The 13,549-nt window shown below is 45.4% G+C and overlaps 3 protein-coding genes across 3 annotated transcripts in view; all 3 read right to left on the bottom strand.

The window, feature by feature from the left end:
* AMER1 (APC membrane recruitment protein 1) overlaps nucleotides 1-217 on the bottom strand; it is a 28,836-nt gene extending 28,619 nt beyond the window's left edge. Inside the window, exon 1 of the mRNA XM_036017064.1 lies at nucleotides 118-217. The gene's annotated coding sequence lies outside the window, so the exon portion shown is untranslated. The remainder of the gene's footprint in view (nucleotides 1-117) is intronic.
* A 1,773-nt stretch (nucleotides 218-1,990) lies between these two features.
* ASB12 (ankyrin repeat and SOCS box containing 12) lies at nucleotides 1,991-8,309 on the bottom strand. Its single transcript, XM_028523327.2, has 3 exons — nucleotides 8,151-8,309; nucleotides 2,700-3,549; nucleotides 1,991-2,263 (listed from the first exon to the last, which is right to left on the bottom strand). Exons 2-3 carry the CDS (start codon nucleotides 3,493-3,495, stop codon nucleotides 2,130-2,132), a joined length of 930 nt encoding a protein of 309 aa, XP_028379128.2. The 5' UTR covers nucleotides 3,496-3,549; nucleotides 8,151-8,309; the 3' UTR covers nucleotides 1,991-2,129.
* A 2,103-nt stretch (nucleotides 8,310-10,412) lies between these two features.
* MTMR8 (myotubularin related protein 8) overlaps nucleotides 10,413-13,549 on the bottom strand; it is a 61,564-nt gene continuing 58,427 nt past the window's right edge. Inside the window, exon 14 of the mRNA XM_028522983.2 lies at nucleotides 10,413-11,320. Within this exon, the coding sequence (XP_028378784.1) occupies nucleotides 10,967-11,320 (354 nt within the window). The 3' untranslated portion in view covers nucleotides 10,413-10,966. The remainder of the gene's footprint in view (nucleotides 11,321-13,549) is intronic.

Below are 13,549 nucleotides of genomic sequence, written 5' to 3'. Positions count from 1 at the left end.
CCAGGCCCCATTCAAAGGGTGCACTTTCCTGGGGGCCTATAGCAAATGGGGTTGAGTCCTAATCCTCAAGGGACTTCAATAAAGGGCTGGGGGTCGGGAGGAAGAGCCAGAACTCACCTGTAAGGAGACGTGGGGCTGCCTGCCCTGAAGCCCTCTGGCTGTGCTTCCAGCCCAGTCCTTCAGCTCTCTTTGCTCCCTGCAGATAAACAGTTGCACAGCTCTCCAAAATGCATCAGAATGAAAGTCTGGAAGCTGAGAGGGGCAGGCCACAGAGCTAGATGTCCAGTTCAGTCACTAGGAGCTAGGGCGAGTGGAGGAGGGAAGAGGTAGGAGAGGCAAATCAGCTCGTGACACCACTGCATGCCTCCCCTCCCTCGTGATAGATTATGCTGTAGGGGGGCTGTCAAGGCAGCTCCCAGAAAGATATAGTGCTTCCCAGGTACAGATGATCTGGGCTCTCCTCCCTCATTCCTTCACCTGGTGCCTCTTTTGCTGCACTTCCACATCCCCACACAGATGTCTTGCGGGAGAAATATGAGAAGGTATTGTGGAAAGTTAAAGAGTTAGCAAAATGAAAGTGCTTGGCTCCGAACTGGTGTAGTTACCTCTGCAGGTCCTGTTTTCTTCCTTCCCCCGCTTTCCTCCACAGCAGAGGACACTGACCGATCACTGCAAGTCGTGATTTCTAGGATCCCTCCTCAGTCCTCTTCTGGCTGGGTTCCACCAGGGAGAGGCACCGGTGGGAGGGCAGGAAACGTGGAGAAGCCAGAGTATTTCGCCTCCATCTTTTGTGCTTCTGGCGGTGTCTGCTGTGTATATTCATGGCTCCCACTGTTATTACACCTCCCATTCTGCTGTGTGATCCGTTTCTGACCCAGTTCACACAGCGTCCTCCCACTGTTCCTCCATTGCGCACCTCCCCATGATCTGCCTTATATTTCAAGGGGACTGACCCCCCCCTCTTACGCTGTGTGTCCCAGGCTCTCAAAATTAGTTCACTTCCAGTTTTCCCTAATGAGAGAGACATTGGAGGCAGATTGAAGGGCAAGAATGAGGGAAAGGAGCCCTGGCTGGTGTGGCTCAGTGGACTGAGCACCGACCTGCAAGCCAAAAGGTCGCTGGTTTGATTTTCAGTCAGGGCACATGCCTGGGTTGCGGGCCAGGTCCCCAGGAGGGGGTGTGTGAGAAGCAATCAACTGATATTTCCTCACATATCAATGTTTCTCTCCATCTCTTCCCCTCTCTCCGAAAATACATAAATATAATCTTTAAAAAAAAGAACGAGGGAAAGGTAAGGGTATTTTTTTTTTCATTTCCTCTGGTTTGGGCAGGATTTCTCTTCTATGGTTCCCGCACCTGTGGACAGACCTGTGATCCCATTTTCCATCAGGTGACCCCTGTCCCTGCACTCTGGACATTCTTTCTCCCTCACTCCTTTAGCCAGGGGTAGTCTAGGACTCCCACTACAACTCACATCTTGGTTACTTTCCTGTCTGGCTCAGAATCTCTGCCTATCACCCATGTAACCAATTTCTTTTCTGCATTAAGTTCGGTCATAAATATTTGGTAGTTTGTTTTCCCAGTTTGGTCTTTGATCACTAAAAGGAATGCAGCCTGTGATTGAAGGTGAGTGAATGGGAGGCTTGCTGGTCACTCAACTCAGAATAATAGGGGGCTGGGTGACAGGCCCTGAAAAGGTGCGTGGAGGCAGCCAGAGAAATGGAGGGAGGGACAGGGCTGAGCCGGCTGTTGCTATCCTTCCCTGCACTTGAATTCTTTAAGGCCTTGCTTCTAGAACAACCCAGCTCCAAATGCTCTCGAGGATTTGGGTAAGCAGGTGTGGACCCTTGAGTTAGTTTTCCTATTTTCTCTTTCAATGGCCAGAACTCCCATATCTGTCAAATGCCAGGCCATCACCATCCTTCCTCACGGCCAACCACACCACTACCCAGCCCCCGCGCCACACCAGACACAGCAGCCACCAGGGTTCATTTTGTTGATGATTTTATTGTAGAGGATAATACAAGAAAGCAGCTCCGAGTGAGTGGGAGGAGCTCTAGTACCCTCTACCTACCTGGGTCCCCAAGAGGTTTTTGGGCATGTTGTGGATGTCAGGGTACACTGCAAGATTACAATTTGTGTTGGAGGTAGCTAATCAAAGCAGGGGGGATATCCAGGTGGTCAATGGCTTGTAGCTTTCTGGCCTGGTGCAGAGCTCTGCGGATAACTAAGCGGGCCTGTGACAGTAGTGTTCGTGGAGTGGCTACGGCAAGGAGAAACAGGTTATGAGAAGCGATCGTCAGGGCAATTCTCCCACCCAAGGCCACATTCACCCCCCCCTCACTGCTGCAGCCCTAAATGTCCTCTTCCTTCTAAGAAATGCCCTCCCCCACATTTCAATGTATGGTACCAATAGGGACACACTGGGGCCTAGAGAGCGCATGCTCAAGGCCACAAGGCAGTCACTGGCAGAGCCAGAACAAGATATCGGGCTACTGCTACCCCTCTACCTCGTATTAGTGACCTTGTCCCTAATAAGGAATGTGTAACCTCTTCTCCACGGGGCCTCCAGTAGTGGGAGGATGACGGTGCTTTCTGCAATTCATCCCAGAAGGACTGGCTTGGGGGATGATCTGGGGACCGGGGACCTGAGGCTTTCACACCGGGAAGTGTATAGGACTGGCCCACTTGACACTCACCTCGGGCTCGAAGCAACAACAGGGCGCCTTTATTATTTTTCCAGTTCAGGTCCAGGAGAACAGATGGAAGGTAGATGTTAGCACCAAAATCAATTAAGAGCTGGATGTACTCTGGATCGCAATGGTGGTGGAGGCAGGTTTCGAGGACGGTGCGGGGCTGTGGAACACGAGCTAGTAGGTACTGGTCAGTGCAGTTGTAGTCAGGGTCTGCCCCATAGATCAAAAGCAGGCGGAAACAGTCAAGGTGCCCGTAGACTGCAGCCAAAAACAGGGGGCCAGAAAGTGAACTCATGTTCAACACCCAGACTGGTAGTTTAGCCTTGACATTTGGATCTGCACCATGACCTAGGAGCTCCTGCAGGATGGCAACAGCACCATCACGTGCGGCTGTGAGCACGGGAGAGCAGTTGTTGTAGATGCTTCCACTGGGACAGGCGCCAGCTGCCAAAAGCGTGCCCACACAATCCAGATGGCCATGGCTGACGGCGGTAAAAAGCGGTGTCTGTGCCTTGATGTCCAAGCTGTCGACGTCAGCGCCGTGTGCCAGGAGGACCTGCAAACAACTCAGGTGGCCAGAAGAAGCAGCCAAGTGCAAGGGCGTCCCAGGAACGCCCCAGCCACTCTTCCTGTTGATGGAACGTTTATAGTGCTCCTGGCGCAAAAGCTGGTCCAAGGTGTGGGAGTCGTTTCTGTGCACTGCTTCACTGAGAGCCTGCTTCTGCTCCATGTCGGTGTCATCCTCCTCCTTGTTGGGCTGCAGGAGGGAGAACATTTTGCTGATGTCCATGAAGTTCATGTTGCCTTATGGGAGCAGAACTATCCTCATCATGAGGAGGAGAAGATGTCAGGTCTGTGGATGACAAAAGAAGGGGAGAGAGACTGAGGGTCCTACATCAAAAGCCTGGATACCAGCCCTTGCCCTTCCCCGCCCCCATCCTTCACCATCAGGCTCTTCACTCATGGGTCCCCAGCTTGTAACTCCTACTCCATGTTATTTTAAGCCACAGAGACCGCTGCCAAAACAGATCAGGCCTTTTCACAGCTTGGTGCCTTTGAATATGCTGTTCTGTCTGCCCTGCAAACTGCTACATCTGGGAAGCCCTGCCTAATCTCCTCTTCCCCCTGCTCAGGGATTCCCGAAGATCACAAGTCGACTTTAGCTATGAACTTTCACACCACAATTCCACTTGTCTGTGCTTCATTACTGTGTAAAAGCCATAATGAGGACCCCCGCGTTCATCTTGTATTCCTCCACTCCCCGCAGGACTTATATCATGGCTGGGGATTTGGTAGATGCATCTTCCTTAGTTCAGAATGTGTAAGCTAATGAGAGGGCCCTGGCCTGGCAGTTTCTAGGCCAACAGAATGGTGCTTTGTGATGTTAAGCTCCCATCCCTGAGCATTCTGACCCCACCTCTTAGCCTTTGAGATGAAGTGCAACCTCTTCACAGCCCCTCATACGTGACCTCCCCTCAGACTCATGCCTCATGCTTCAGGCAACAGAATGGATGGGAGTGACGTTTACTGATTAAATAAAGAGGTGGCATTACAGAGAACCCACTTCAAGTAAAATGGAGTCAAAGAGAAGGCAGGAAATAGTGAAGGTGTCCGGGGCAAGTCCTCTTCTCTGGTGACAACTACATTCTGCCCCAAGACCGTTTCAATCCAGGACTCCGTTTGATTAGTGGCACGTCCTTGAAACCCGTGGCTTCCCCATCCCTCTGGGTCAAGCCTTTTCGCATCCTCTCTGCCCCACCTGGCCTATAACCTTGCCTGAACCCTCACCTCACCTCTTCCCACCATCCCCAGACCCTGTGAAATCACCCATGACACAATGACTGACTCAAGATAACTCTGACCTTAACAGTCCTATTTCTAGTGTTTGAAGTCAGTCACTCACCTCAGTTTGTAGTGTCAGCAGGGTAAGCTGGTAGATTTTCCAGAGCCCGACTCTCCCCACTCTCCCATTACCTGCAACTGTGCTCTCAGGGCCACACACCGCCTTTTATTTACTGTCCACCCCCCTCTTTGTTAGCCTGGTACCTCAAGCACACACCTCAAAAACTTTCTGAGTCTCCCTCACCATTAGACCCCTCCCCACCCGCAAGCATCAACTTCATATATGGTCTTAATATTTACCATAGTTTGGACTATAAGACGCATCCTCCCACCCCCACCCAATTTGGGAGGAATAATGGTTGTTAATGCTGCTGCTGAGTTCTGTTTATATTTTATTATGTTATTTATGTTATTAAATATTTTACCACATTTTTAGCTTCAAAATTTTTTTCCTACTCTAAAACCTAGGTGCGTCTTATGGTCCAAAAAATATGTTACTTATTTTGGGGTGCAATTATAAGAAGAGGATTTTAGAAATAAGGCAGACCTAAGGTGGCAACTTAGCAACCCCAGAGCCTAGCTGAGTAACCTTGGGCAGGACTCTTCCCTTCTTTGGACTCAGTTTCCTTATCTACAAGATGGAAATAATAGCCCCTTACCTCACGAGCCTGTTAAGGGGAAGAGAGCCACCATATATTAGATCTGTTGCCTGAAGGTGAGCTTCCTCTCTTTGCACCTTCAATCTCCTCACTGGATACTCCCCCTCAACCATCTTAGGAAAGAAAACAAAACACTTCTATGGTCCTTTGTCCCACCTCTCGATACCTTTTCCTTCCTCTCTTTCTTCTCTATAAAACATACCCAAAGGGTTGCCTACTGCCTACTTTCCCACCTCTCATTCCTTCCTCCCCCCGACGTTACTTACTCTCAATCACACACTGACATACCTCTTTTAAAGAGTCATCCTTGTGGCTGAATCTACTGGCTGCTTCTCAGAACTTTCCTTCTCAGACTTTCCTGGGACTTCTGTTCTCATTGATCGCTTCCTCTGATATGGTCCTTCCTTGGATTCCTGGTCAGCATGCTCCCCTGATTTTTCTCCCCTCTGTTCTCCCTTGAAAGTTATTTCCCTAGTTCTCTCCTTGATCCTCTTCTTTCCAGTCCCATGGCTGTAGCTCTCATATTTATCAATGCTCTCTTTAGCAAAAAAGTATATATTCACGGAGTTTCTTCAGGCACTTCAAAGTCAGCCGATCACACCGCCAACAGCAGCAGTATCACAAAACTTGATCCGTATCTCCGTTTCTTACCTTCCACCTGGTCAACCAAACCGAAAGCTCAAGACTTATTTCTCAGTCCTTTTATCTCATCATCATACTCCCATCCAATTGGTCAAGTTCTGTGGATTTTACTCCCCAGAGATCTCTGTAATAGGCTGCTGTCCTCAAGCCCATCCAATTGCCAGTGCTATATCTAGGCCCCCATCATCTTCTGCCTCAATTGCTATAGTGGTCTCCTAGCTAGTTTCTCATTTCAATATTTTGTCCACATTGTGCTTGAAATGATTCTTTAAAAATACAAACCTTATCCGTGCCAATCGCATCTTAAATCCCATAATGGCTTCTCTTTCTTTCAGAGTATAGCCCCGATGCCTTAGCCTGGCTCAGAGGTCTTTCATAAGCAAATCTTGGCCAACATCTCCAACCTTACTTTCTACTAATCCTGTGCTTACACCCCAACATTCAGCGTAAGAGAAATGATGATCCTCCTTGAATATACCTTCTTCCGTCACATGCATTTTCTTCTGAGGGGTTACTTCCTTCAGGGTCTGTGCTTTTCTAGCACTATAGGAGTCATCACACTGTATTAAGTGCTTCTATATGGGTCTGTTTTGCTCCAGCGAAGACAAAAGGCCATATGAGGTAGTGGCCAAACATGCTCTGGCGTTCTGCTTCAATCCCAGATCCACCACTTAGTAGCTGTGTGACCTAGGGCAGATCGCTTAATCTCCCTGTGCCCATTTTTTCATCTGTACAGAGAAGATGATAGTAGTACCTGCCTCAGAGGGTGATTGTTAGGATTAAGTGAGTTAATACACATTAAGTGTTTAGAATGGCACCTGAATGGAGTACTCAGTAACTATTTTTAATGTGATGTTATCCACATTTACTCCCCATCCCGTTTTTCTATTGTGACCTGAACAAATGAACACATAACCCTCCCGCCCCTTGTCTCTAGATTTACATTGCAGCTCCCAGAAGCCTCAGCTGTGAGGGCCATGCTGAATTCCATGGGCTTCATTCATGGAAGGTTTCTTTACAAATCATTTCTTCGGACAGAAAGCAAGGACTCCCTATTTAATATTTGTGTGTGTGTGGGGGGGGGCAGAAGTTGTGTCCAGGGAGATAAAAGCAGGGGGTGTGCAGGGAAATGCCAGAGGTCTCACCAAGATCATACCGGGAACCCACAGCAGGGTCCATCTAATGAGCCTCCAGAGGGAAATCAAGCCCTGGTCCCCAGTTGGCTTGGGCACTTTAGTGGATTATGCCTTATTAGATAAGAAAATCTACTCTACTTGTCTAACTTCACCTCGTTGTGGTTTACTAATCAATAGTTATTATGTGACCATGGTATATACAAGGATCCCCTTCCTGATTCTCAAACTGCTGGGGTTTTAAGTGTGTGTGTGTGTGTGTGTGTGTGTGTGTGTGTGTAAAAGAGAGACATTGGCCCCTGTGGCAATCTTTGGTCCCAGTTGAGAATTGTTTTTAACACATAAAATAAAATTAAATTAAATAAGGTAAATACATAGGTTTAAAGCAAATAAGTTATATTGAGAGACAGCTATTAAATACTTAAAAGATTATATGATATAGTAACAAATGCTCCTCATTAACACATTACGTAACAAGATCTAGTAATTTCCACATTGATGATGAGCATAAATGGCAATTCCAGAAATCTGTCATGACCGTAATATGATATGAAATGTCTGTTACTTCTTCTGGTGACCAAGTTACATAAACTAGTAATACTGTCATCACTTGCTGCCTGCATTCATCCTTGCAAGAAATGGTGAATTTCTACTTACAAATTAGGGGGATAAAAGGTCCCATCTATATTTTTGTATCCTTGGAAGTCTATCTAAAGCCCTCTCGAGGGTCTATGAATCTAGGTTAAGAGCTCCTAGTGGAGAGTGGCTAGTTTCTGTGGGCCCCAGGAGAGTCCCCAGGCATTAGTAGACAATTTCTTAGACTTGCCTTTCCCAAATCCTGAGGACCTCTGTCTGCCCTTCTGCCCTGAGACCACCCTGTTTCACCTCCACACACACACACACACACACACACACCCCACAAGGACATAAAGACAAATCTCAACACTCTGTGAATTGTATAAGGTTCATTTATATCAAGAAGTAGGTCCATTTGGACCCCAAAGCCTAGGCAGACACAGCAGGAAGCTGTCATTGTATTCCTCTTTCCCCCTGTGGGTAGACTTACCTACAAACCTCCCAAGTGCCCCCAGAAATCTGATGCAATGGGAACAACCCATGGGCCTGAAGGCTCACTACTCCATGGCAGTGTTGTGGGGTCCTAGGCTGCAGGTACTCACCAGGCTTCTGCCTTAGGCTGCACTGCCCAGGGTTGCCACTGTTCCCACCTCTCTGTGAAGCACTGGGCCCTGCTGGTTTGTCCTTGGGGAGCCCCTGCTGCCCCAAGGCAGGATCAGGAGAGACTCTCAGTTCCCACTGTTAGCACTGCCTGAAGGCTAGGCGTCAGCCCCTGGGCTGAATAGGTCCATAGGGCTAATTTTAGGTTGCCCTCCACCCCCCTCCCAGGGCCGTGTTATCTTACTAGTGCCATTCTGGGAGTGATCTCAGCCAGAGGAGGGGGGCCATCTATGGGGAAGTTCTGGAAGGACTGACTGACAAATAGACAGGTGCCTGGTGAGGTCAGGGCTCATGCTCCCAATGGGTCCCTATGTACCCCTGTCCACCATTCCAATGGACTACACAGCTAGACCTCTGAGCTTCCTTCTTCTAGACCACAGCTTCCTTTGGTCAGGGGCCTCTTTTTTCCTCCCTAACGTAGCCTCTCTGGATTTCCTTTTCCTTTCTTGAAGGTCCATCAAGACATCGCCCCCTCTCCTTTCCCTGCCTCCACTCCCAAGACTGAGGAGGGTAGTGGGAAGCAGAGACCTCCATACTGGAATGTGTACCACCAAGGTTTTCTGAAGTTTAGTAAGGTCCTGATCATGTATAAAGGCCTCCTGAGTCCACTCGCCCACCAGGCTCAGCCTTGAGAAAATGCCCATAGCCTCCCCACTCTTCTTACACCTAAGGCATCAAACCAGATCAAAATGATTTGTGCAAATGACACTTTTTTTCCAGAAGTAAGAAGTCAAATTATAACGAAAAACATCCAATGATATAAGCTATATAAGCCAAGGACCAAATCGTGGAAAGAGAAGGATCAGAGAAGATACAGTGGAAAATCACTTTACTGCTTTAAAATGAAAAGAATAAGGCAACTATAAAAAAAAAAGGTAAATTAAGAAATGGTTCCTGCCTGGATGGTGTAGCTCAGTGGATTGAGCATGGGCTGTGAACCAAAGTGTCGCAGGTTCGATTCCCAGTCAGGGCACATGCCTGGGTTGCAGGCCATGGCCCCCAGCAACCACACATTGATGTTTCTCTCTCTCTCTCTCTCTCCCTCCCTTCCCTCTCTAAAAATAAATAAAATCTTAAAAAAAAAAGAAAAAAGAAATGGTTCTGACTTATAAATGGGAAAAACTCAAAATAAGCTAGTTCTTTAAAAATACAGAATTTAATAAGTTACTAACAAGAGATAAGTAAAAAGGACATATTTACATATAAAAAAAGGAAAGGACAGCCAAAATGATTTACTGTTTTTCCTCTAAAGAGGAAGACTGTTTTGTATCCATAGTTTAGCTATGTCTGGGTAAGAAATCAAGGAGCTATACTGGCTCTTCTGCACTACTTCTGACCGTTAAGTTAAAAGGCACCTCTTTTGCACAGAGAAAAGTAACTAATGAGGCGAGCCTTTAGAAGGGTGTTTACAACTGGATGTGGAAGTACAGAGATGGCTCTTTCACTAAGACATCTCATTTTTTTAATGTAAACCAGACACAGAGTATTTGAATAGACACCTTGGGCGAGAACCCGGATTCTGTTGGTAACGGGATTCTGAAAATGCTGACGATATATACTGCATGACCCAAACTGCCGGAGGCCTACCCTCCTTCAGCATGTGAAAGTGGATAAACCATGACTGAATATCCACTAGGAAAATGTACAGCGAGTGTCTTCAATCCCAAGGGGAAAATCTGGAGTTTAAACAAAAAGAAACTCATTCCGTACCCAAGGAGTACTTAGGTTTGCTAGAAGAATGGACTTCATTTTGAAAAGTGCACATTGGCACAAAGTGATATACCAGCCAAATTATAAAAGTTGTGCCAACTGTATCTAAAAATCCACAAACTTGATGTGATGTCTAGAGAAGCAAAACCACTGGTTTTCATGAAAAACCTAAGAGCAGGCCTGTTTCAGGACAACTCGCATGGGCGCACAGGCCATGTGTAAGCCAGGATCTAAAGCACTGACATTTTCAATTGTCTCCTGAACTGATGTTGAGAATGCTAATGATCTGTGTTACTCGTTCAGACCCCACAAATTTGGAATCGATCATTTTAGAATGTAGCGGATTCAAGTTTACCTATGGACTATATGAAAAGAGGAGTTGGCTAAGTGAATATTACAAAACCCAGCTGGAGTGTGGGTTGGACAAAGCAAGTGTAATTTAAGACAACTATTTCCTTGTATGTTCTAAACCATCAAGGACTCATGCACCCATGTTAACAGTTAAGGAACATTCTGATTTATTTCTCAGACAAATGTCAGGGTCTTTATTGGCAATAACAATAGCTTACATCCTATGAGTAAACATACACAAAAGTGAAATTTTCTTTTAAACCACTCTGTAATTCAGTTATCTGTTACACACCATCTCTCCAGCCCCTCCCTCAGCAGGATCTTAATTCGCCACCTATGACAACATTCCCACTTCATTCTAATGTTACAGCAGTGAGGAGGGGGGGAAGTAGGGAAGGAAAATGGAATAATGGAACCAGTCTAATATCTCAGTTCAAAGGCAACATCTCTAAAGTTAAATCCCATTCTAGAACAATAAGATATTCTCTCTTGCCTACATTCCAGGCCAGCTTGACACGCATATATACTGGTTGCTGAATTAGTAAACGCCCTAAATCCCCTTCCAGATTCTTAAGTGGGAGGAGGGGTGCCCAGGCCCTGCCCATGTAAACCAATTATAAAAGCAGCATAACGTTCTTTGGCACAAGGATTATCGTGGGTGCTACAGGTGCACCCAGCACAGAAGCAGATAAGTAGCTTACTGTTGCTGGGAGCAGCTTGCCTCCTCACTGCTAGCCTTGGAGATGCCTATGGCCTCAGAGGCACCCATGGCCTCAGAAATGCCTGGATCTCCAGAGAAGCCCACATTCTCAGAAATGCTTATGGCCCTAAAGCTGCCTATAATCTCAAATCGTTCATACGGGCAGTCGCCACACTGGCATTTTGCTTGGTCCTTCTGAGCTTGGAGGCCTCCTTCCCTGGACAAAGCATGCAGGTCTCCCATAAAATCAAGAGGATTGGTCAAAGGACTTTCCGGATGCTGAGATAATAAATCCCCAAAGTGACAGCTGGTAAAGAGTTCTTCTGGTGGCTCATCGAGAGCTTTCAATTTCTGTTATGGGAGCAAGGAATGGTTGAAAAGAATTATAAACAGGAGAAAAACTAGGAAAATATCACATAGACCTGCAGGGATCCTGCCTACTGTTACTTATATGTTATCAAATGACCTTTTGTCCCCCCACATTACCCTTAATCATTTTTCTTCATCATTTGACATAGTGCTTTAAAAGCTCAACCATTAAAAGATCCTCAAGGGTCTTATATCTTTATAAAAGTACTTTTTTCTAATAAGTGCGATTTTATTACCGGGAGCAAGAGGGCAAGGGGGAGGCTCCTTAACATTTGTTGAATGATTTTATGTGCCGGAAACTTTACATAAAGTATTTCCTTTTATACTCATAAGAATCCTACTAATTAGGTATTAGCTGTATGTTACAGATGAGAAAACTGAAGCTCAGAAAATACAAGTTAGTCACCCAAAGTCACACATTTAAGAAGTGGTAGGGCTGGGATATCACTATTATTTCTTTTTTAATGCCAAAATCTATAATCTGTCTATAACCTGTCAACTATTTCATGCTACCTCCCATGGATATTTTCACTTTCAAGGACAACACAATGATTCAATGATACTTAACTTTCTGGCGGTCATAGACCCTTTTGAAAATCTGAAGAAAATAATGGACCTACCTTCTTCTCAGAAAACTGCATGCACGCACATATGTGAGCATGAGACAGCAATATATACAGATACATACACAGATTTTAGATATAATTTCAGGGGTGTCACAGATGCCCCAAAGGCGTCTGTGGACACTTGTGGGTTCATGGACTCCAGTTAAGAGCTCCTGCCTTAGAGAACAGGCATTTTCATTTTTTTCCAGATAGCATGAAATCAGTCAATCGATCAATATGTCTCTGTCTCTGTCTTCTGTCTTGTACATGCACACACACACACACACACACACACACACACAGTGGTAACCACTGGAGGGTAGATAGCTGGGGAAGTTTTTAAAATATTTCTTCATCTTGTATACTTTTGTATTCTGCATATTCTAACTTTGCACATTAATTACCTTTAAAAATTTCCCACAGGGAAAATTGCCCTGACCAGTGTGGCTCACTTGGCTGGGTGTTGTCCTACAAAATGAAAGGTCACTGGTTTAATTCCCGGTTGGGTTACATGCCTGGGTTTCAGGTTCAATCCCAGGTCAGGGTGCCTTCAAAAGGCAACCGACTGATGTCTCTCTCTTATGTTGATGTTTCTCTCCCTCTGTTTCTCCCTCCCTCCGTCTCTCTAAAAATGAATAAATAAAATTTTTCAAAAACTAAAAAATAAAATTTGGACAGGTTTATTTGGGTAATAATATTAGAGGCCACTTTTTTCTTCTGTAAATTAAAACATGATGTTTACAATTATGTGTATATTTTTTAAAGCCTTACTTAATTTTTTACTTTATAATCAGAGAATGATCTGATTCTATCTAGAATGAATAATCTGATTCTCTCAGAAATCAGGTAGCAATAAGTTACATGGCTGAGTCTAGAAATTACCTACCTGCTCTGGAGGCCTTGTTGCTAACAGCTAAATGACAAGGCAGGAGACCCTAGAAAAGTTTTCCTACTTCTCAGTTCTGCCTAGGACTTGGTATTCCCAGCACTTGCTTGCTTCCCTTGTTTCCTATAATTTTAAGGCATGTTTCAATTTTCCTTATCTTTTTTTTATTTTTATAGTTTATTTAGTGATTTTAGACAAAGGGGGGGAGAGAGAGACAGAGATAGAGATAGATAGATATCTGTTGTTCCACGTAGTTATGCATTCATTTGTTGACTCTTATATGTGCCCTGACTGGGAATTGAACCTGCAACCTTGGCATAGCAGGACAATGCTCTAATTAACCGAGCTAACTGACCAGGGCCTCCTCTTCTCATTTTAAAAATCCTCACCCAAGGACATATATATTGATTTTAGTGAGAAAGGAAGGGAGAGAGAGAGGGAGAAATAGACACACACACAGAAAGAGAAACATTGATCAGTTTCCTCCTATACATGTCCTGACTGGAGACTGAACCCACAACCTAGGTATGAACCCTGACCAGGGATTGAACCTGCAACCATTTGGTATACAGGATGATGTTCCAACCAATTGAGCCACCCAGCCAGGGTATCTCTATTTAAAAAAAAATGGAAAAAAGTAACTAACTATTGCTTCCCAAGAGGACATTCAAAAGTTTGAGATCTGATGTAATCACAATACATTTATTTTCCAATATAAGG

This window comes from Phyllostomus discolor, chromosome X (assembly GCF_004126475.2).
Source record: "Phyllostomus discolor isolate MPI-MPIP mPhyDis1 chromosome X, mPhyDis1.pri.v3, whole genome shotgun sequence".
Lineage (NCBI taxonomy): Eukaryota > Metazoa > Chordata > Mammalia > Chiroptera > Phyllostomidae > Phyllostomus > Phyllostomus discolor.
This window is presented reverse-complemented; position numbering and strand designations above follow the sequence as displayed.

Coding starts and splice junctions, on each gene's coding strand:
- ASB12 (XM_028523327.2), bottom strand. CDS start 3,495: ATGAACTTCATGGACATCAGCAAAATGTTCTCCCTCCTGCAGCCCAAC. Junction 2,264..2,699: donor GTTGTTGCTTCGAGCCCGAG/GTGAGTGTCAAG, acceptor TCCTTGCCGTAG/CCACTCCACGAACACTACTG.